Below are 22,385 nucleotides of genomic sequence, written 5' to 3' on the forward strand. Positions count from 1 at the left end.
TTCAAGTCGTGTAGCACTTTGCAGAAGCAGGAACATCCATCTATTGGCTCTCCGAAGAACTAAAAGAGCAAATAGCTGATTTCAAGCTGTCACTGCCCAGAAATAATGCGTCATGAAGAAACCGTGCTCAGAGATTTTTTGAGTGCTGACTATTATGTAAATCATAATAGACCTGTAATATCTGTGGGCAGTGACCAAAGTGTGTTAACAACAGTGACAGTGCCCATAGAATGGAGAAAAGGGAAACTTTTGGGTAAAGAGTGTGGGTACAGTAGGTTAACAGGGACTAAGGCCAAGAGGGTTACTTCAGCAAAGGATGTGTAGCAAAGATAACTCCCATCTGTGTAGTTCAGAAATACTGGTGGTGGAAGGGAGGACTCATATGGCCTGAGTTGTGAAGCAGCAATTGGTATCAAGCATGCTATATGGCTGGGTGATCATCTTTGTTCTTAGCCACCTGGTGGTGGTCATTCATTCTGGTGGACGGCTGATTGGTTGCCATACCAACATAAAAAACTGTGCAGTGCTTGCAGCAGAGTTGGTGTATGACATAGCTGCTTTCATAGGTGGCCCTGCCTCTGATGGGGCGAGATAAGCCTGTGACAGGACTGGAGTAGCATGTGCTCAGTGGGTGGACTAGGTAAGCCTTGCACATTATAGTCTCTGCAAATATGCCATCCACGTATAGCCAGGCTGTATGGGAGCAATTTTTTTGTGTGGAAGGGATGCCAGCTGTTGAAATGCAGGTACTTTTGGTGGCTACTGGGTTGAATATGGACAGAGGTTGGATGGAACCATCAGAGGGGTGGATGTAGTATCCAGGAATGTGGCATGTTGGGTTTAGGAGAACCAGGTGAAACAGATGTGAGCAAAGACATTGAGATTGTGGAGGAATGAGGATAAGATGGCCGTGTCATGAATTGGCATAGGAGAGTGGTGTTGTGTGTGTGTGTGTGTGTGTGTGTGTGTGTGTGTGTGTGTGTGTGTGTGTGTGTGCGTGCGCCCAAAGATATGCCGCATATGTGTTTATATACATTCTCTTCAAAGGAGTAGTAGTTGTGGCTCAGGATACATATACATTCCCTTCAAAGGAATAGTAGTTGTGAAAGAAGTAGTAGTTGTTTGTCAGGATATAACTGCAAGGTGTATGAGGAATGTGGTAATGGGTTTGGAGTCTGAAGGGCATTGTGAGAGGTAGTGCTCGATAGTGGCAGAACCATGGGCATGAGGGATGTTGGCGTATAGGGAGGTGACACAACATTCCAGGGATCCAGGAGGTAAAGGGGTGGGAATGGTGTTGAGTCAGTGATAGAAGTTATTAGTGCCTTTGATGTGATGTGAGAGGCTACATTTTGGGCAACTGAAATTCTGTCAGTGGGGACAAATAACCAGTTACAATGGGGTGTCCAGGATTTTTTGGTTTGTGAATTTTGGGGAACATGTAAGGGGAGGGTGTGCAGGTCGTCTTTGTCTAGGAGATGGACTTGGGAAAGGTTCTGGGATGGGCCTAAGGATTTCTTTGGGGGTTGATGGTTATGTGGGTCTTCTGGGATGGAATCAGTATCACAGAGCTTGTAAATGGAAGAACCAAATAGTTGGTAGTTGCTAAAAATCATGCGGGTGAACGGCCTGCCTGAAATATACAGTTACCTCAGAACCATACAGTTTAATGCTGAGATGTGACATCTGATGTGATAAGCTGTGCAGCTAAACCAATGGTATGTAGGCCTCTTAAGGACTTATGAACCATGCTCTTACAAATAAAATTGCTTCATAAAATGAGAAATGGATGTATTTCCATAGGTGGCATCTGTCTCTAGTCAGTGGACTGTTTTTTAGCACAATGTTACTCTTGTCAGAAAACTTGGTGCTTGTTTTATACTACAAAGGCAAGTCATTTATATATATGAGAAATAGTGGTGGAGCAAGGAAAGACCACTGGGGGACTCCATGGAGTACAGTGCCATACTCAAACCCTACCCCCCTCACCTGCTTTGCTGCTCTCATCCAAAATTACTTTCCCACTGCCCCTCAGATGCCATAGTGGCACGCTTTGTTGAGCTGTGTTTCAACAAAAGTTCAGCTGTTGAGCTGTATTTCAACAAACATTCAACTGGACGTGCTTGAGCAATGGCTGATGCCACAGCTTGATATGGATTCCACAGATTACATCTTTATACAATATCGAGCATCCCCACATCGTGGTATGTAGGTTCTGGGTTCGATTCCTGGTACTGCCAGGGATATTTCCTTGGCAGGAGGACTGAAACAGGCTGGTGGCAGGACTGGAACGAGGTACACTGACCCTTGTGATGCCAATTAAGGAGCTACCTTATTGAGAGGTGGTGGCTTCAAGGTCAATAAAGCCGACAACAACAGGGAGAACAGTGTACTGACCCCATGCCTCTCCATATTCTATTCAAATTATGCCATTGGCAGAGGATGACAAGGCAATCAAACACAGAGCTTTGCTTTTTGCTTCACCACCTTTGAATCAGTTGTACTGGACATGATCATGCTTTGTTCTGTTCTTGGCCATCTATATCTCTGGACCTGACACCCAAGGTTTTCTTTCTATGGGGTTATGTGGAAAACCTCGCATATGTTCCGCAAACATACCGAAAACAGGCCCAGAACTCAAATAAGGATTTTTGAAGTGCTCAAATCAGTGACCCAAACATGCTTTAGAATGTACAGCATGAAATGGATTACTGTTTGATCATCTAACCACTGAGAGTCATATAGAACCTCTGTAAAGTATTTAAATTTGATTTTAACTTTTTTTTACATTCTCTGTATTTTCTATTGATGCACTGCTATATGTTAAATAGTTATAGCCATTTGGAATCACCAAAATCGTTGTGAATTGCTTTGTATTATGAAATGTTATGATCCTGCCAGATGTGTAATTAATTTTAAAATGAAACTTTAAAAAAAATAGACATGGATCAGATAGACAGATCGATTGCAGAGTTCGAAGCTTTGGTACAGCAGTTATTATAAGTGCTACGCCAGACACATTGCATTCTCAGATCACATTTGGTATTGGCATACAGTTAGTATTGTTGATTTTGAACCCCCTAGAATTGACTGTAGCAACTATAATACAGGGTGTACATAAAGTCCAGGAACACTTGCAATCATGTATGCACAAGAACTAAACATTGTACAGATTTCATAGATACTGCATTTTGAAGAGACACTCTGAAAGTTTTTTTTGTGCAAACATTTGATATGTGAACCATGAATGACCTGGCACATGTCAATATGGTAATCAAATTATTGTCATATCCATCCCAGCATGGCATCGTCAGCTGTGGCAGTCGCTTCCCTTATTCGCTCATGCAGCTCTGCTATATCACGTGGCAGAGGCGGTACATACGCCAGATCTTTAATGTGTCCCCACAGAAAAAAAGTCACACGGAGTGTGATCTGGTGATTGGTGAGGTCATTTCGTGAAACAGTTGTCCCCTTCTGTAGCACGGCCGATCCATCAATGCAGCAGCTCCGTGTTCAGGTGCCCATGAACTTCATGATGAAAATGGGGTGGAGCCCCATCCTGCTGAAGGATGAATGGAGAGACTGATTGCATTTGAGGCATCAGCCATTGCTGCAACATGTCCAAGTAGGAATATCTAGTGACAGTGCTCTCGGCGAAGAAGAATGGCCCGTACAGTTTTCGACGTGACAAGGCTATGCTTTGTACCCCATATTCGACAATTATGCCTGTTCACTTTCCCATTAGTGTAAAAAGTGGCTTTGTCACTAAAAATTAAGCAAGCAACAATGCCATCCCCATCCTCATTCAGTTGTTGCAACTGAGAACAAAACTCAAAACGCTTGTCTTTGTCGTCATCATTGAGCTTCTGCACTAGCTCTGATTTGAATGGTTTCATCAACAGCTTCTGTTGCAGGACTTTCAACACTGTCATTGGAGCCATTTCTTGTCCACGGGATGCACGACGCACCAATTTCTTTGGATTCCTTATGAATGTCTCTTGTATGCAATCCATATTCACTTCACTCACACTGGGACGTCCGCTTCTCTTTGCTGGGCACAAGCAACCCATCAAAACGAATTTGTTGTGCCAGTGGTAAATGGCCTTCCTTGTTGGTGGATTCTTACCATACATGGTTCTAAACGTCCATTGAATAGGTGTAGCACACTTGTTTTTGTCAAACTCCAACACACAGAAAGCTCGCTCTGCACCTGAACTCACCATGTTCACGACCACCGCCGACTATCAGCAAATTTTCAAAGTACGGTGTGGCGGTATACATATTAAAAAAGAAAAACTTTCAGGGCTTCTCTTCAAAATGAGATATATGATATCTGTACAGTGTTTGGTTCTTGTGCAATAAATAATTGAAAGTGTTCCTGGACTTTATGTACAACCTGTAGTTCACATTTGGTTCAACAGTTCTAATTGATACACAGTTACATTGTCACCCCTTAAAAGGTACAGCTGTTTGAGGTAGATATTATATGGACATAATGGTTGATTTTATGTTTGTTTATGTATGGTATATCAATGCTGCAATAGTGGGAAATGTTTGAAAGTTAGTATCGTCAATTTTATATTAACTCACTTTCGTGTCTGGTGTGTGTGGTAGAGGGTACTTTGTGTACCACTGCAAATTCTCCCTTTTCTTGTTCCAGTCACAAATGTTTCACGGTAGGAATGAGTTATATTCTCTCTAATTTCTAATCACAGACTTTCGCAAGGTATACATAGGAGCAGGCAAAATATTGGTTGACTCAGGTGAAGAGAAACTAAAATAAACCTGGAATTTACCAAGTGTGTGTATTGTAATCTCATAAAAAATGTTTAAATCAATTGAAAAAATTTTCACAGACAAGAGTAAAAAGCAGAAAAATCAAACAACAGATCATAATATTTGCAGTGAAATAAAATTATTACTGACTTAAGTGAATTATTCATGCATCAGTTATGTATTGCATGCACCCCATGTTATTCATTTAAATTTACTTGTATTGTCATAGTTATTAAAAATTCACAAGTGCAGATTTTTGTGACTTATTTGTATGTGTTTCAAGGTACCTGTATGAGTTCATGCTTCTTGGTCTGTTTTAAAAACGCATCATTTAAAAAAGTTTTGTGTTTAAATAATTATTTTTCTCTATCCATCGGGAGCATTTGATATCTGTAAATATTGCCATCATACCTGATTAGCTAGTGACTTCTATTACAAAGTCTCTGCTGTGGAGTTAATTTACTATATTTGAAATTGTCACTTCTGCAATCCATTATTAGGGATCTCAAAATGTAGCATCTGTTTTTGATAAAATTCGCATCTATTCTAGGCAGTTTTCACATCTATCTTTTTTGTTTATAAATGATTAGCTGTACACATGTAGAAGGTTGTCATGCTATGTGCCTGAATATTGAAGCCTTTAGTAGTGCTTTGAGATTGACTGTAAAGGTATTGAGGCACTTTCTGACTGGAATGTTTGCTTTTGCAAAAGCTTGAACAGTTTTTTCCCCACCAAAATGACCTTTGCTTGTTCTCTTCTTTTGGTTTCATTTAAGATTTCAACAAAAGACAGTTCCTGTCAGAAGCAGCAACATTTTCCACCCCTGATTTAAGGAGTTTCTCATCTTATTTTTTTCTTTTTCTGCAAATCTGCAGAATTAGGTTTTGACCTTATGTGGGCATTCATAGCTGTGCAACGTATACTTGACAATGCTTCAGGTAGGACTGATGAGGTACTTAGCATAGAAGTAAGAATTGAAGGTCTCCGTATTTACGTATTAGGGAAGACTTCCGATGTGGTCAAAATACACTGAGGGGTTTTATTTTCTGGTTGCTGTAATGCCAAGTGTGGACAGTGTAAACTGGCAGTCAGTCATGAGTGTGAAAATACTAGAATTAAGTGGCCGAGGGTATAGGAGTTGTGTGGGGAGAAAAGCCCCATCTCCCTCTCACATGACAGTCAGCCTATACATGTGTTCTGTGTATTTGCAAGCTGGATGAAACCCTAAGTAGAAAGCTCTGCAATATTTAGCAAGTCTTAGAATATGTACCGGGAAGATGGATTAGACACCATAGGAGAGGGAGTGTTCAGTGCAGTTGACAAAAATATTGTCTCCTTTGAGGTCAAAATTGAGTATGGCAGTGAAATTATCTGGTTGTGTATAACATGTCTGGGTGAAATCAAGTTAATTGTTAGACTTTTTACCAACCACCCAAGGATGCTATGACAGTTTTAGTCATTCAAAGAAAGTTTACAGTCAGTAGCACATAAATACCCAGATTATGCAATACAAGGCTATTACAAATGATTGAAGCGATTTCATAAATTCACTGTAGCTCCATTCATTGACATATTGTCACGACACACTACAGATACGTAGAAAAACTCATGAAGTTTTGTTCGGCTGAAGCCGCACTTCAGGTTTCTGCCGCCAGAGCGCTCGAGAGCGCAGTGAGACAAAATGGCGACAGGAGCGGAGAGAGCGTATGTCGTGCTTGGAATGCACTCACATCAGTCAGTCATAACAGTGCAACGACACTTCAGGACGAAGTTCAACAAAGATCCACCAACTGCTAACTCCATTTGGCGATGGTATGCGCAGTTTAAAGCTTCTGGATGCCTCTGTAAGGGGAAATCAATGGGTCGGCCTGCAGTGAGCGAAGAAACGGTTGAACGCGTGCGGGCAAGATTAACGCGTAGCCCGCGGAAGTCGACGAATAAAGCAAGCAGGGAGCCAAACGTACCACAGCCGATGGTCTGGAAATTCTTACGGAAAAGGCTAAAGCAGAAGCCTTACCGTTTACAATTCTACAAGCCCTGACACCCGATGACAAAGTCAAACGCTTTGAATTTTTGGCGCGGTTGCAACAGCTCATGGAAGAGGATGCGTTCAGTGCAAAACTTGTTTTCAGTGATGAAGCAACATTTTTTCTTAGTGGTGAAGTGAACAGACACAATGTGCGAATCTGGGCGGTAGAGAATCCTCACGCATTCGTGCAGCAAATTCGCAATTCACCAAAAGTTAACGTGTTTTGTGCAATCTCACGGTTTAAAGTTCACGGCCCCTTTTTCTTCTGCGAAAAAAACGTTACAGGACACGTGTATCTGGACATGCTGGAAAATTGGCTCATGCCACAACTGGAGACCGACAGCGCAGACTTCATCTTTCAACAGGATGGTGCTTCACCGCACTTCCATCATGATGTTTGGCATTTCTTAAGCAGGAGATTGGAAAACCGATGGATCGGTCATGGTGGAGATCATGATCAGCAATTCATGTCATGGCCTCCATGCTCTCCCGACTTAACCCCATGCGATTTCTTTCTGTGGGGTTATGTGAAAGATTCAGTGTTTAAACCTCCTCTACCAAGAAACGTGCCAGAACTGCGAGCTCGCATCAAGGATGCTTTCGAACTCATTGATGGGGACATGCTGCGCCGAGTGTGGCAGGAACTTGATTATCGGCTTGATGTCTGCCGAATCACTAAAGGGGCACATATCGAACATTTGTGAATGCCTAAAAAAACTTTTTGAGTTTTTGTACGTGTGTGCAAAGCATTGTGAAAATATATCAAATAATAAAGGTATTGTAGAGCTGTGAAATCGCTTCAATCCTTTGTAATAACCCGGTACTAGTTGGAGGTGACTTTAACCTTCAGAGTGTAGTCTCAGGCATTTATACATTCATTGCGGGCGGTACAGACAAGACAGCCTTGTGAAATACTTTTGAACAAGTTTTCTGATAACTGTCTTGAGCAGCTAGTTTGGTGGACTACATACAATGGAAATATCTTAGACCTTGTAGCTATAAACAGACTGAATCTTATTGACAGCATCATAAAGGGATGGGAATTAGTGAACATGATGTCAGTATAGCAACTATGGTTGCAAAAGCAAGAAGACCAGGAGAGAGTTTCTGCTAGAAAGATCAGATAAGTAGTTGTTATCATCTCACTTAGACAGTGAATTGACTTCACGTAGTTTCAGTAAGATGGACATGAGGAATTATGGGCAAAGTTTAACAGTTTGTAAATCTTTCTCTGGATAACTATGTGCCTAGTAAGTGGATTAGGGATGGAAAAGGCCTGCCATGGTTTCACAATAAAATTCGGAAAATGCTGAGGAAGCAAAGTTTTGGTTGCACTCTCAGTTCAAAAGAGAATGTACAAATGATGGCAGGCAGAGGCCAGTAGAGATTCACGTGTCTGTGAAAAGATCTATGCACAAAGTGTACAGCTACTACCATCATACCCAGCAAAAGATCTGGCCAAGAAAATTGATCCTATGTAAATCGATCGCTAAGAGGGAATAAGGCTTCTATCCAGTCCATTGTTGATCAGTCTTGTGTGGCAGTATAAGATAGCAAAAGGAGAACTGAAATTTTTAAATTTCATGTTTAAGAAATTGTTCAAGCATGAGATTAATTCAAATATAACATCATTTGACCATCACTCAGACTCCTGCATGGAAGATATAGCAGTTAGCATCTGTGGCATAGAGAAACAACTGGAAGAGTTGAAAGCAAATAAGTCACAAGGCTCTGATGGAATCCCGTTTCAGTTTTACAGACAGAACTCTATGGCATTGGCCCCATACTTAGCTTGCATTCATCGCAAATCTCTTGCCCAGCATAGAGTCCCAAGCAACTGAAAAAAGTGCAGGTGATTTCAAGGTATAAGAAGGGTAAAAGAACAGACCTGTAAAATTATGGACCAATATCCCAATTTGCTGCAGTATTCTTGGAAATATTCTGAGTCTCAGTATCGTACATTTCCGTCGGACCATTAAGCTTCTGTCCACAAATCAGAGTGATTTCAGAATGCATCAGTCATGCAAAACTCAGCTTGCCCTTTTCTTACTTGATGCACTGTGAACTATGGATGAAGAGCAGTAGGCAGATTCCATAACTCCAGATTTCTGAAAAGCATCTGACGTGGTGCCCTAATACAGACTGTTAACAAACGTACAAGCACATGGAATAGGTTCCCAGATATCTGAGTGACTCAAGGACTCCTTGAGTAACAGAAACTAGTATGTTGTCCTCAACTGTGAGTCATCAGGAGTGCCCCAGGGAAGTGTGATAGGACTGCCATTATTTTCCATATACATAAATTATATGACTGACAGGATGGGCAGCAATCTCAGATTGTTGGATGATGATGCTGTGGCATACGGGAAGGTGTTACTGTTGAGTCACTGGAGGAAGATAAAAGATGACTTATAGAAAATTTCTAGTAGGTGTAATGATTGGAATATAACTCTGAATGTAGAAAAAAATATATGAGTGGAAAAACAACCAATAGTGTGCTGCTTGACACAGTACGGGCATAATGTTGCAAAGCTATGTGAAATGGAATGAGCCCATGAGGATTTTGGTAGGGAAGGCATAAAGTTCACTTTAGTTGATCGGGAAAATTCTAGGAAAGTGTGGTCCATCTGTAAAGGAGACCATTTATAGGATGCTAGTGCGACTTATTCTTGAGTATTGCTCAAGTGCTTGGGATCCGCATCTGGTCAAATCAATGGAAGACATCAAATCATTCAGAGGCACCTGCTAGATTTGTTATTGGTAGGTTTATAACAACATGCAAGTATTACAGAAAAGCTTTGGGAACACAAATGGGAATCCGTGGAAGGAAGATAACATTCAATTTGAGGAACATTATTGAGAACATTTTGAGAACTAGCATTTGTAGCTGACTGCAAAACAATTCTGCTGCCACCATCATATTTTGCATAAGGACCACAAAGATAAGGCACAAGAAATTAAGGCTCATAAGGAGGCAAAAGGGCATTTTTCCCTCGCTCTGTTTCCGAGTAGAACAGGAAAGGAAATGACTAGTAGTGACACATGGTATCTTCCACCACATTCTGTACTGTGGCTTGTGCTGTGTATAAGTAGTTGTATGTATAAAGGAGTCAGCAGTAGCCGTAGCATATGTCTTGTCATAAAGACCACTGTGATGCACTGAAGATAAGGATTATGTGGAACCAGACATCATGTGCTATATAAACATGATTACCAGCATCTACCTGTAACATATGAGAGACTTCAAGATGTTGTTGAAGCACTACAAAATCCAATCAGCAAATGTTTACAGTAATACAGCACTAAAGATTGATTAGAAAAAATAGTTATGCAGTGATTTAAAGGTATTCTGGAAGGTTTTAGTACAGAATAGTCTACCTTTGAAAGCAGCGTGGATTTCTATTGTGCTGGACCACATCCAAATATTATCTCAACAAGAATCCCTGAAAGAGACCAAGGAATTACAAAGTGCAGATACAAAAGTCATTATGATGCCAGGATGTTCCACTGATTCTGAAGAACTGATGAAACGATGCTTTAAGTGCATCAGGTAGACAAAGATGGAAATTTCCACAATAGCCACAACAGTGATTTTTGATTTACCCAAATAGTATGGTAGATGATACGTTCTTACAATTGACCACAATTCTCGTTATCCAGAAATCTGCATTTGTATTCTGAAGCAGAGAATTTTGTGTATGACAATATGACTTGGTTTGTTACTCCAATGTGCATTAATAAAATTTTCAAAAGAGTGATTTTTTCAGCTTATCACAACTAGTCCACAATTTTTGTAAAGCAACACAATAGTCAACATTGGTGTCAAGATCATTAAAGAGCATCTAATGAACAGTGTCTATGGCAATTGCATTGAATAAAATTACAGAGCAGTACCATTCTCCAGTCAGTTGTCACCAACAGAATGTTTAATGGGAAGACAGCTTTGAATGGCAGCACTAACAGTACTGAACAGTTCAAACCAAAAATACCAATCATAAAGACTGTTTAGAATTTAAAGCAGAAATTTGATTAATTGAAGTTTATTATTATTATTATTATTACTATTATTATTATAAACATCACAAAGCAGAAGATCTTCCAGAAATGAAGGAGCTTGGTGGGTGTGGATCATTGAGTTACTGTTTCCATTTGGTGTAATCAGCTGAAAAGAACAGAGATTACAATGTTGACTATCCAGATGGACTCATAGAAGAAATTGTCTTCCCTGTTCAGGGAACAAATGAAGATAGATGGAGCGACCAGCTATTGCCCAAGTCCAAGAAATGAGAGACCACATCAACAGAACAGTGACCAAGAATACAATAAGGGACACTCAGCTAAAATACAATAAAATATCTTCAAAATAATGTGGAATTATCTTTTTCAAAATAAGAATTTTGTAATTTAAAAGGGGAGAATGTCATGGGTGTTTCTGTTTTTAGTGTTTAAAATTACCTTCGAAAGCAGTTGAAGCAGATTTAATAAAAAAGTGTAAATTTTTATAATTTTTCTTGAATAATTATTCTTTAGTGTACAGTATAAGTTACATTACAAGAATTGTATTTCGTTTTTAGCAACAGAATTATTGAATTACTGGCAGGAGACCATTCAGATTTATGTAAGGTACGGGCCATATTACGTTCGTAAACATTGAAGCAGCTGATTACAGTAATATTTACCCTAACTTAAATTTTATTTTGGGCATGGCATAAGCAAATGCTATAAACACAGGCACTCTGCAAGCGTTTGTGTATGTTTTAGGTTACCTTTTCATGATCTTCAGCTCAATGTAGTCTGCAAACCCCCGATATGTTAAATATTATTCTTATCTGTAGAATAACTTAATTTGTACTGAAAACCAGGGGTTGGCAATTCTGATGTTTTAATTTTTTAAGCCTTGTATTGCACCTATAAATAGAACACATATGGGATGATAAATATCTTGTTAGAGGAGATCTGGACAATGAATAACAAGCTTCCCCCCCCCCCCCCCCCCCTGCTGTCGCCTTGGTACACACATATGTACATTATTGATATAAACTTCTGGTCATTGGTATTCCTTGACAGCATGACTGGTGTAGAAGACGCTTTGCCATCTATGACCACTTTGCTGGTCAAGATTCCAAATACGTCATCAGCGCTCTTGTAACAGTATGGAGACCAGGCAGAATACCTCATACAGATAATAAAATACACCAAAAAAGGACTTGTCCGCTAATAAATCTTCTTACATAATAATTAAAACTTTACATTGTGAATGATTATCCTGTCTAACAAAAATGCATATAATTGTACTAATAAAGCTAGTTCATTTATACTCAAAATTAGTATGAGGTTACACTAACACTCAACGAAATTATTTATTTCCAAACTTGGGCTACAAAATATCTGGAAAAATCTCGTACCCTGATGATGTGTGTGTGCAGCTACACACACACACACACACACACACACAGAGAGAGAGAGAGAGAGAGAGAGAGAGAGAAGGGGGGGGGGGGGGGATTTAGTGGTAAAAAATGTGGAAATCGTTCTATATGACCACAAAACAAATCTAGGAATGGGTGGCATACAGAGAGCAATCTTATCAGTGTGAAGAAAAATGATATTTGTGACATATGAAATTGAAGAAGTTGTCGTACATTGGGAATTGGATTGTTGTAATGCTGATCAGTAAGTACCTGAAGTTAAAGTTTGTTCTATATCAAGTCTTCCATGACACATGGAATATTAAATGGAAAAAAGAAGAAGGTGGAATATTAAATGAATAGAGAATTGACAATGTGAACAACATAAGAGACAATGTGAACAACATGAAGTAGTGGTTATGGTGATGAGCCAATATTGACACCGCTGATGAATAAAATGAGAACCACGTATTTTTAGACGTGATACAATAGAATTTCTGCTGTGGTTGAAGCATTGTAAAACAAATGTTGTATTTACACTTTTAAAATGCTCTGAAAAGTGTTGAAATAATGTTTTAAGAAGCATAAATTTCAAAAACTTCTCCTGAAAGGTCACAGCACCAAAACTTCTTTTTTTACGAATCAAGCAGTTCCTCATCTAGTCATTCAGATTTACTTTTTTTTGTGGTTTCTGTAAATCAGCATAGTTAGATGCTAAATTACTTTAACATCACAGTAAATTTTCTTATGCAGTATTGACCTCAAAATTGATGGGACATTATTAAACTGTAACATTCTTCCCTTCCTAAAATGCTGGCAGATTACAGGTCATCTAAACTGTTAAGAGAATGAATGAAACTGATTGTTGCATTTCTTTGAATGTGAAGCAGTTTTACAAGATTGTTTGTCAAGGTTACATAATCAATGGGAGGCAGTGCCTAGAAGTTGTTTTTGGTGATCAACTTTCCATTCCAGTTATGTAAAAGATTTTAATGGTTATTATCTTTGTGTATGATCCTTAACTCAATAGGTTCTAGTTAAAGAAGAAAAAAATATTTCTGTTGAGTTCTATGTTTTGCACAGGCTTATTCCATCCCGTTTCCGAATCTCTGCATTGTGTGAGGCTAATCTTCTCTGCTTCCTGTTGTGACCTTCAAATGCCAAAGAAAACGGAATTTGATATTTACAGAATAATTTTGTTTATTTACAGAATAATTTTGTTTTGTATAGACCCATTTCATTTTAACACGTATAATAATAACATTTTAAAAAATTTCAAAGATTGAATTGCTTGAAGAAATTGAATTAATACAAGATAATGAACTAAATTTCTAGTGTAATTAACCATTTGATGGTATATTCCTTAATCAGAAATGGAATGGAACTGATAGGCTGTTACCATGACACAATAAATTGCATTAATTGGGTTAGTGGTGCCAATCTCAGGCAACAATTGAAGGTGGTCAAACTTCTGAATTGTCCCATAAATGGTTTTGACAGTTTGGATGTTAAGAGTGTATTTCATTAAGCAATCAAGATATATATTTTTAACTCATTAATAATTCACACTAGATTCTGAAACTTTAAGGTATTTATAAAATTGGATGAAGAACACTGCTGAAAAATATTAACTTGTTGCCATTTATCATAGAAGTTATTCTTCACCATTTGCTGAAGACAGTCAGTTATTCTGAACTTCATATTGTTTATTGCCAGTGACAAAATTAGTCTTCCAAAGATAAAACCAGTCAGCTGAGTGGAATCTTGATAATAGCTTGCCAGATTGCACTAATTCCTATAGGATATTGGTGTATGTTCTCTGTTAACATTAAAGTAATCTACATTTGACGGAGGAGTTACTAACTCTTTAGGGCAATTAATTTCTTTCTCACAGTAATAAGAAATTTTTATGTATTTTTCCAACATTAATTTGTGTGAAGTGCCATTCTTGATGCCACGTCAGTATACTAGTAGGCCAGGCTCTGAAGAGAGAGGAAAATGGGAGGAATAGGGAGAAATAATCTGACTGTGTGTTCACTTAACATTAGCAGTCTGTAATCCATAATGTTTATAATTCAATCTCCTGCGAAAGTAATATGGAAAAAGAACTTTTGGTAACCTAATTTGAATTACATTGGGAAATGTACTGTTAACCGTGGTTATTCTGCCACCATATAATATACGGATTCAATCTACAAATTACTACCTTTATTTAGTGTTGTGTTTTGAGTTGTGACTGGTCTTGGAAATAATAATGTACTTCCATTCAGTATGTGTTACATAATATTGACTGTAGAAATTGACTAAGTTGAAACAATAACTTTGCAACTTATGACAGCTGTTTATTCAGTGTATATAATAATTTCGAAGATTTTCATCTAAATCCCCATCAGATATGTTGCGAGAAAGATTTAGTACACATATCTAGCACCATTCATCACAAAGATGGTCTGCAGCTCATCTCTACATATGTATCACAGTGACGTGGTAATGATGAAATGAGATGTAGTCAGGCAAGCACAAGAATTTACTTTCGATGCAACCTTTTTAAACTGAATCTGGAAGAAGATGGGGCAATCATGACTTATCATAAATTACCAGGCTTCAAGTATTGATTTCTTATTGTATCAAATTGGAGATGTGTCAGTTATCATAATCATCTTCTCTCAATTATTGTGCATTGTTTACCTTATCTGTTGAAATATTTTGTGGGACAGTACCACTGACCAGTAAGTACTAAGAATTAGTTTTTGCTTTTCAGTATTGCTCACACCATAACAGAAAAGGTAACAGAACAAGCAACTATCATGGTGAATGGAAAACTGAAGGAATACCAAATAAAAGTAAGTTGTTTTTAAAAATAATTTTCTTTTCTTTTCACATATGTAAACTAATGACAACATGAAAGTTATAGGATAGTGGCTGCAAGTTCATCTTATTAATTGTACAGACATTTAATTGGCTTCTGAATGCATAGATAATTTTACCTGCTTCCTGTGGCAGGACAATGTGAACTTAGAATGTCTGAATGGGGCACAATGTTAGGCTTCAGACAGATGGAAAATTTCCTCCCAATAGCTTTGTGCATGATAAATACTTTTAATACCTGTTTCTGGATGTGCACTGAATGTGTTAGAGAATACACTAAAGGTTATGGAGACCTTGTCAGTTGTATAACAGTTAGTATCACCATATACTAATATGGAGGTCATAACTGTGATTCCCAGTGTCCCTCTAGGATTTTCCTCCCATGTTAGGATCTGGGGTATTATCTAGTTTTGCAAGGCTAGGTGAGAAGCTGCTTGAGTAAATAAGCTATAAAATAGGATCCTAAGCTGTTAAAATAGTATCATAGTGAAATGCTTGCACTTGAGTGAGAGCCACAAGACTTTTATTTATTCTTGGATATCATCAAATTTAAACTTAGCAATTTCTTAAAAATGACAAGCAACCAACCGCTACAGTTATCCAAAATTTTATAGGCTGTAAATTATGTTGCCAAATTTATTACTTAAGTCATAAGACTTTTTATAGTAAATATTTATTGCTTGAATCTGTTTATGCCAATAAATATAGCTTGAGGAATGTAAAGTGTCACGTTCAGTTCATTGGATGTGTGTGATATGCCATTTGATACACAGTTTCATATGCCGTTTGATAATATGTACTCCATTCATTCATTCATTCATTCACATGCCCTGTTCTGTCAATCCTGCCATGAAAGAGAGCCTTCAAGCATGTTGAATAAGTTCAAGTTATATGTTAACAGGTAAAAGTAGCCGTTATGACTAGTGATAATTACTAAAAGTGATAATTACTAAAGGTGATAATTATGGTAATTACTTCTAGAGTAGAAGAAAAACAACTAGATTTAAAAAAATTTAAAAAACAGCTACTCCTTCACCTATACTGCTGAGCTGTTACTACTTCAGATCAGGCATTTTGGCTATACACAAGCCACTATTAGCTGTTTATATGCTGGGAAAATCAGGAACTATCAGATACAAACACTAGAGTTAGCAGAATTAAGGTTCCTGACTCCAAGTATTCAGATTTATTGCACAAGGAGTGGTTAATGAGATATTCTTTTACTTTGTGTTTAAATATTTGATTACTTTCAGTTTCCTTATGTCCACTAGTGTCCTGTTATAGATTTTTGCCCCAGTATATAAAATTCCATTCAGAACCGCGTAGAGAGATGCGTAGTCTATATGGAAATTATTCTTACTTCTAATCTTCTGGTTGTGATGCACTGAGTTCATACTTACCTACAGATGCAGTTAGGGGAGTATATGTAGTGACATGCACACTATCAGAGCAAAAATTTTCTGACACACCTATGTAATGTGGAATTAACTAGTATATGTCACAGTAGTTGGACCTGTCAGTGTGAAAGGAGGTGGGAATATTGTGTTGTCAGTAGAGAAGCAATAACATCAGACAGGAAAGCTCAGTGGCTTCGAATGTGGACTAGCCATTTGATGTCACTTTATATAAATGCATGGTGTGTGTTTTTTTGGACATGTCTGAAAGAACAGACATCACACAGAATCCGCAGCTGTGATACATTATATGTTAATTGGAGGGGAAGAAAGGAAGAGAAAGGGAGGGGATCAGTGCTGTCAGCTGCAGGACATTACACGGAATTAGCGGTGACAGGTGAAAATTTATGCTGGATCGGGCTTCAAACCTGGTATCTCCTGCTTACTAGACAGGTGCGTTAACCACTGCATCATCCAGGGGCACAGCGTTATTGCAACTGCATGGACTATCTCAGCACATCTCATGGCTGATTCACACTCCCATCGAGCACCAGCTATCCGCAGTCCCTTTCCATTTGCTCCATGTTCACTACTCTGAGACTGAATGTATTTGTGCTTCACACTCCAGAAGGCATATCCATTGCCCAGCTAGGCGAATCAATTATATGAATGTGTGGTGTCTGTTCTTTCGCACATGTCTGAAAAAACAGATACCACACATTCATATAACTGATTTGCCTAGCTGGACAATGGATTCACCTTCTTCAGTGCGGATGCACAAATATGTCCAATCTCCTTTGCGAATTGTAGAGAAGCGAACATGGAGGGAATGGACAGGAACTGCAGACAGGTGGCGCTCGATGGGTGTGGGATCAGCCATGAGGCATGCCAAGATAGTCCACACAGTTGCTCGCCGCTGATTCCACATAATGTCCCAATGCAACTGACAGCAGTTTCCTCTCCTTTCTTCCCCTCTCCACCTTCAATTTACATATATTGATGTAAGTAACAGATCTATCAGGGACATTTCAATTCTTTTAAAGTTGCATTAGTCACCTGTTACTAATTTGGTTGTGAATTGGAAACACAAACAAAACCCAGCTAAATCATGGGCAAGTAGACTTCATGTACTGACAGACTGGGACTGTCGAGCATTGAGGATGGTTGTAAAAAAAATCACATGAAATCAATGGGAAAAGTCACTTGTGAGTCCCAAAGTGCTAACACCAGTCCAGGTAGCATGTTGATTATGAGTAGGCAGTTAAAAAGAATTGGTTACAATGGTTGAGCAGCTCCTCACAAGAGACACCACAGAATGGTGGATGATTGGAAACAAGTGATTTGGAGTGATGAGTCACACACTGCCCTGTGGTAATCTGATGGAAGTATTTGGATTTGGTGAATGCCTGGAGAACATTGCTGCCATTATGTGCAGTGCCACCAGTGAAGTACAACACAGGTAGCGTTACAGTATGGTGGTCTTTTTCATTGTTATGTTGTGGTCCGCTAATTGCGTGTAAGAAACTGCTAAATGCAGAAGGTTATGAATATACAGGGTGTCCCAAAATAATGTGTACACTCTTTGAAACTGAACATCTCTCTAATGAAATGGATTAGAAGTAAAATTTTAGTGCTGTTAGGTGCCTCATGGTCCGACTTACGGTGGTAAATGTTCAAACTCGACTACAACTTACGAGGTACGACAATAAAGTAATGAGACTGACTTGAAAAAAAAATTTGCTTGCCATTTTAGTCAAGTTTAGTGTTGTCTCCTTCAAAGTAGTTCCTTTCTGATTGCACGCACTTTTTCCAGCACTTCTGCCATTGATGGTAACATTTCTGGAACTCATCTTCTTTAATATCCTCCAAGACCCTCGTCACAGCTTTTTTGGACATCTTGTGTTGTTTAAAAATGGTGTCCCTTGACCGCCATTTTGACTCTTGGAAATAGAAAAAAGTCGCATGGAGCGATATCTGGTGAATAAGGTGGCTGTGGTAGCACTGAAATTTGTTTTGAGGTTAAAAATTGCTGTACTGACAGAGCAGTATGGGATGGTGCATTATTGTGATGCAGAATCCAGTTATCAGCAATGTTGGCACGGACACGAAAAACTCTTTTACGAAGTCTTTCTAAAATTTCTTTGTAGTAATATTGGTTAACTATTTGTCCAGGAGGCACCCACTCTTTATGAACAATTCCCTTGGAATCAAAGAAGCACACAAGCATGCATTTAACTTTTGGCTTTAACATGTGAGCTTTTTTTGGTCTGGGTGATCCCTTTGAGCACCATTGTGAACATTGGCGTTTTGTCTATGGATCATACTAAAAAAAACAACTTTCATCACCAGTGATAACACGTATCAACAATTCTGGGTTGATTTCCGTTTGGTCTAACAGATCGGCTGCCACATTTCTCTGTGTTTCTCGCTGTTGTGGTGTGAGATTTTTAGGGACCATTTTTGCACAAATCTTTCTCATACCAAGATCTTAAGTTATTATTAGATGAACCATTTCTCGATTGATGTTCAGTTCTTCTGCAATCATTTTCATGGATAATCTCCGATCAGATTGTATGAGTTCACCCACCCAGGCCAAGTTGGCATCCATCCGTGAGGTTGATGGTCGTCCACTGCGGTTTTCATCTTCAACATTCATTCTGTCTTCACTAAACATATTATGCCAATGAAAACTTGAGCTCTTGACATGACCTTCTGTCCAAAAGCCTTCTGAAGCTTACTGCAAGTTGTCGTCGCGTTTTCACCCAATTTAACCCAAAAAGAAATGGCATACCATTACACAATATTAGTAGGTTCCATTTCCGTGACGAGAAACACAAACACAAACACGTGTTAACTTATTACAGCACAACTCACGACTGAGCAGTTGCATCTATGTGCCGCTTGGCCTAGAAGCAGCTTATAGACCAAAGTCAAAGATATTGTGCCTACGCAAGCCTGCAGGGTTGCCACATCTTGCAAAGAAAATCAGTCTCATTACTTTATTGTCACAACTTGTAAAACTGAGCGACATGCCACCTTTATTGTTTCCAATGGAATAGCATCACAGGCTTGCTCTATTTGCTTTCTAAGATCATCCAGTGTGTGTGGTCTCGCAGCGTAAACTGTGTTCTTGAGAGCACCCCACAGAAAGAAGTCTAGAGGAGTTAAATCTGGAGATCGAGTGGGATACTCCACAATCCCTCTTCATCGTATCCATCTGGCAGGGAATGTACGATTCAGAAATGCCCTCACATCCAGGTGAAAGAGCGGTGTCGCCCCATCCTGTTGAAAGTAATAATCTGCATTTCCAAACGCAACGCTAAGACCAGGAGTTATCATTTCCAAGTATAAGTTGCCCACGACAGTCTTGTCAAAGAAGTATGGCCTGATTAACCCTCTAGAAGACAAACCACATGAGATTATTCCTCTTGGTGGATTAACATGCATTTGCTCGGTTACGTATGGGTTCTTCCTGGCCCACTGCATGCAATTATGGTGATTAATTCTTCCATCAAGTTTAAACGTCACTTTATCTGACCAGAGAAATCGATCTTGGAAATGCTGCATTTCTTCACATCTGTTAATGAACCCCTCACAAAATTCTCTTCACCTATCAGGATCATCCTCTTTGAGAGCTTGGAGAAGTCTTGGAATATAAGGCATAAAGTTCTGAGACCCCAAAATTCTACGAACACTGCTTCTGCAGATCCCTGTCTCATGGGGGCATTACCTAACAGATTTCTTCGGGGATTGTGTGTATGCCTGGATTACTGCATGTTAAGTTTTTCACCTCCTTCTAAATTATTACCCACAAAAATGATATTTCTGTCTCCTTTAATAAAAGAGATATTCTGTTTCAAAGAGTGTATACATTATTTTGGGACATCCTGTATTTTACAGCATTGTAAACAGTATTAATAGAGGAAAATTTCAGAGAAGATTATTGTTTGCAACCCTCTCTTGACAACTGCTCGAGTATTTGTGGTTCGCCACCAGGTCAGATTAAAGGAAGACATTGAAGCAGTTCAGAAACAGGCTGCTAGATTTGTTACTGGTGGGTTCAGTCAACAATCAAGTATTACAGAGATGCTTTGGGAACTTAACTGAGAATCCCTCGAAGGAAGGTGATGTTCTATTTGAGAAACACTATTGAGAAAATTTAGAGAACTGTCATTTGAAACTGACTGCATAACAATTCTACTTTTGCCAGTGTACATTTCACATAAGGACCATGAAGATAAATGAAACTATGGCCTGTACGATAGCACATAGACAGTCGTGTTTCCCTCGCTCCTCTTGTGGGAAGGATAGGAAAGGTAATGACTGGTAGTGATGCAAGGTATCCTCTGGTAGTACCGTACAGTGGCTTGCTGAGTATGTATGTAGATGTAGTTATTTGTATCCACATGACAGTGCATCTTGTCATAAAGCACCATTTGTGAGGCAATGGTTTGCGGATAATAAATTTACTGAAATGGACTAGCCTGCCCACAGTCTCGACCTGAATTCAATGGAACACCTTTGGAATGGTTAGACTGTTGACTTCTCTCCGGACCCCAGTGTCCCTACACCACTACCCTCTCTGGTTTTGGCTCTTGAGGAAGAATTGGCTGTCATTCCTCCACAAACATTTGCTTGTGCTTTAATGCAAAGAGTGGATGCACCCCATATTTATGCCCACTAATAGGTGTAAGGGCTCTTTTTATACATAATATAAGTGTAAGAATTCCTGGTATCTGGAAAGATTTCTGCAAGATGCTCCACTATCTACACAGTTGCACATTTGTGTAAAATAAACTATTTTTTCACCATAGCTGCAATGTCCCAGAAGATTATGTCATTGGGTAGGTTTGAGTGAAAGTATGCAAAGTTTGCTAGCAACCTGGTCTGAAGGTCAACACAGTGAGAGATTTTTCTGAGTGCAAACCAGGCAGAATGAAGCTTTTTGGTTAAGATATATGCATGTTGTTGCCACATCATTTTATTACACATCTGGATATCCAGTAAATGGAACCTCATCCAGTGTATGCCCATTGATTCTGTTTCTGGTATGTGTAAGTCATTTTTATCTGTTTGGAACTGCATAGTATGGATTGTTATAAGATTAAGGGTTTAAGTGTTGGATGTAAATATCCCGTTCCATTAATCTCGTAAGTGTGCTATGCATGGTGTGGAAGTGTTAGTATCCTTTACTCATTTATTTGTGTCATTGCAAACATTACAGTTTTGGAAGAGCCTTCCAGTATCCCCAGTAATTCATTTATGCAGCCTAAGAACAGGAGCCATTTACTCTGCTTAAGAGTTCCTGGAATAGGTGTCGAATGATCTACATTTGTTATTACAAGAATGAACCTTGTGGCACATCATATTTAATGTGTTTTCTATTAAAATGTGACTCCTTCCATACAAAGGGAAGACCTTTAATGTCATACTATCTTGCATTTCCCTAGCAGAATTTCATGATGTACAATAGGCATGGACAACCTTTAGTGAACTGTGGGCCTGATTCACATACTTAATTAAATGTAGCCTCACATGCAATGTGACAGAAGTGCTCCTATCACATAAATTGAAAACTATAGCATCTGTGATGTTAATGTTTTTTTGATAACGCACCAGTATGAATGACAACCATTTACTGATATTCCGCGCCATCAAATTATGCTTCAAAATACACATTTTTGAAGCTACGTTCATTTTATGCTCACCACCTTTTGAGATGTTTGCATTTAATTGTCATGAACATTGTTTCTTTAATAAATTTAAAAGTAGTCTTTCAAGATGAATGAAAAGTAAAGTAATTTATTCTGCTCAAGAGTTCCATGAATAGGTGTCAAATGACCTACATTTGTTATTACAGGAATGAACAATAAATTACCTACAGACTTTACATATGCCACACTGTGTAACTT

At 38.8% G+C, this 22,385-nt stretch overlaps 1 protein-coding gene across 2 annotated transcripts in view; it reads left to right on the forward strand.

Moving 5' to 3' along the window:
- The window catches only part of LOC126474648 (ATP-dependent helicase brm-like), a 233,501-nt gene that overhangs the window by 115,131 nt on the left and 95,985 nt on the right, over positions 1-22,385 (forward strand). For both annotated transcript variants that reach the window (XM_050102137.1, XM_050102129.1), the window contains exon 13: positions 14,973-15,054. In XM_050102137.1, the coding sequence (XP_049958094.1) occupies positions 14,973-15,054 (82 nt within the window). The remainder of the gene's footprint in view (positions 1-14,972; positions 15,055-22,385) is intronic.

Source organism: Schistocerca serialis, chromosome 1 (assembly GCF_023864345.2).
Source record: "Schistocerca serialis cubense isolate TAMUIC-IGC-003099 chromosome 1, iqSchSeri2.2, whole genome shotgun sequence".
Taxonomy (NCBI): Eukaryota; Metazoa; Arthropoda; class Insecta; order Orthoptera; family Acrididae; genus Schistocerca; species Schistocerca serialis.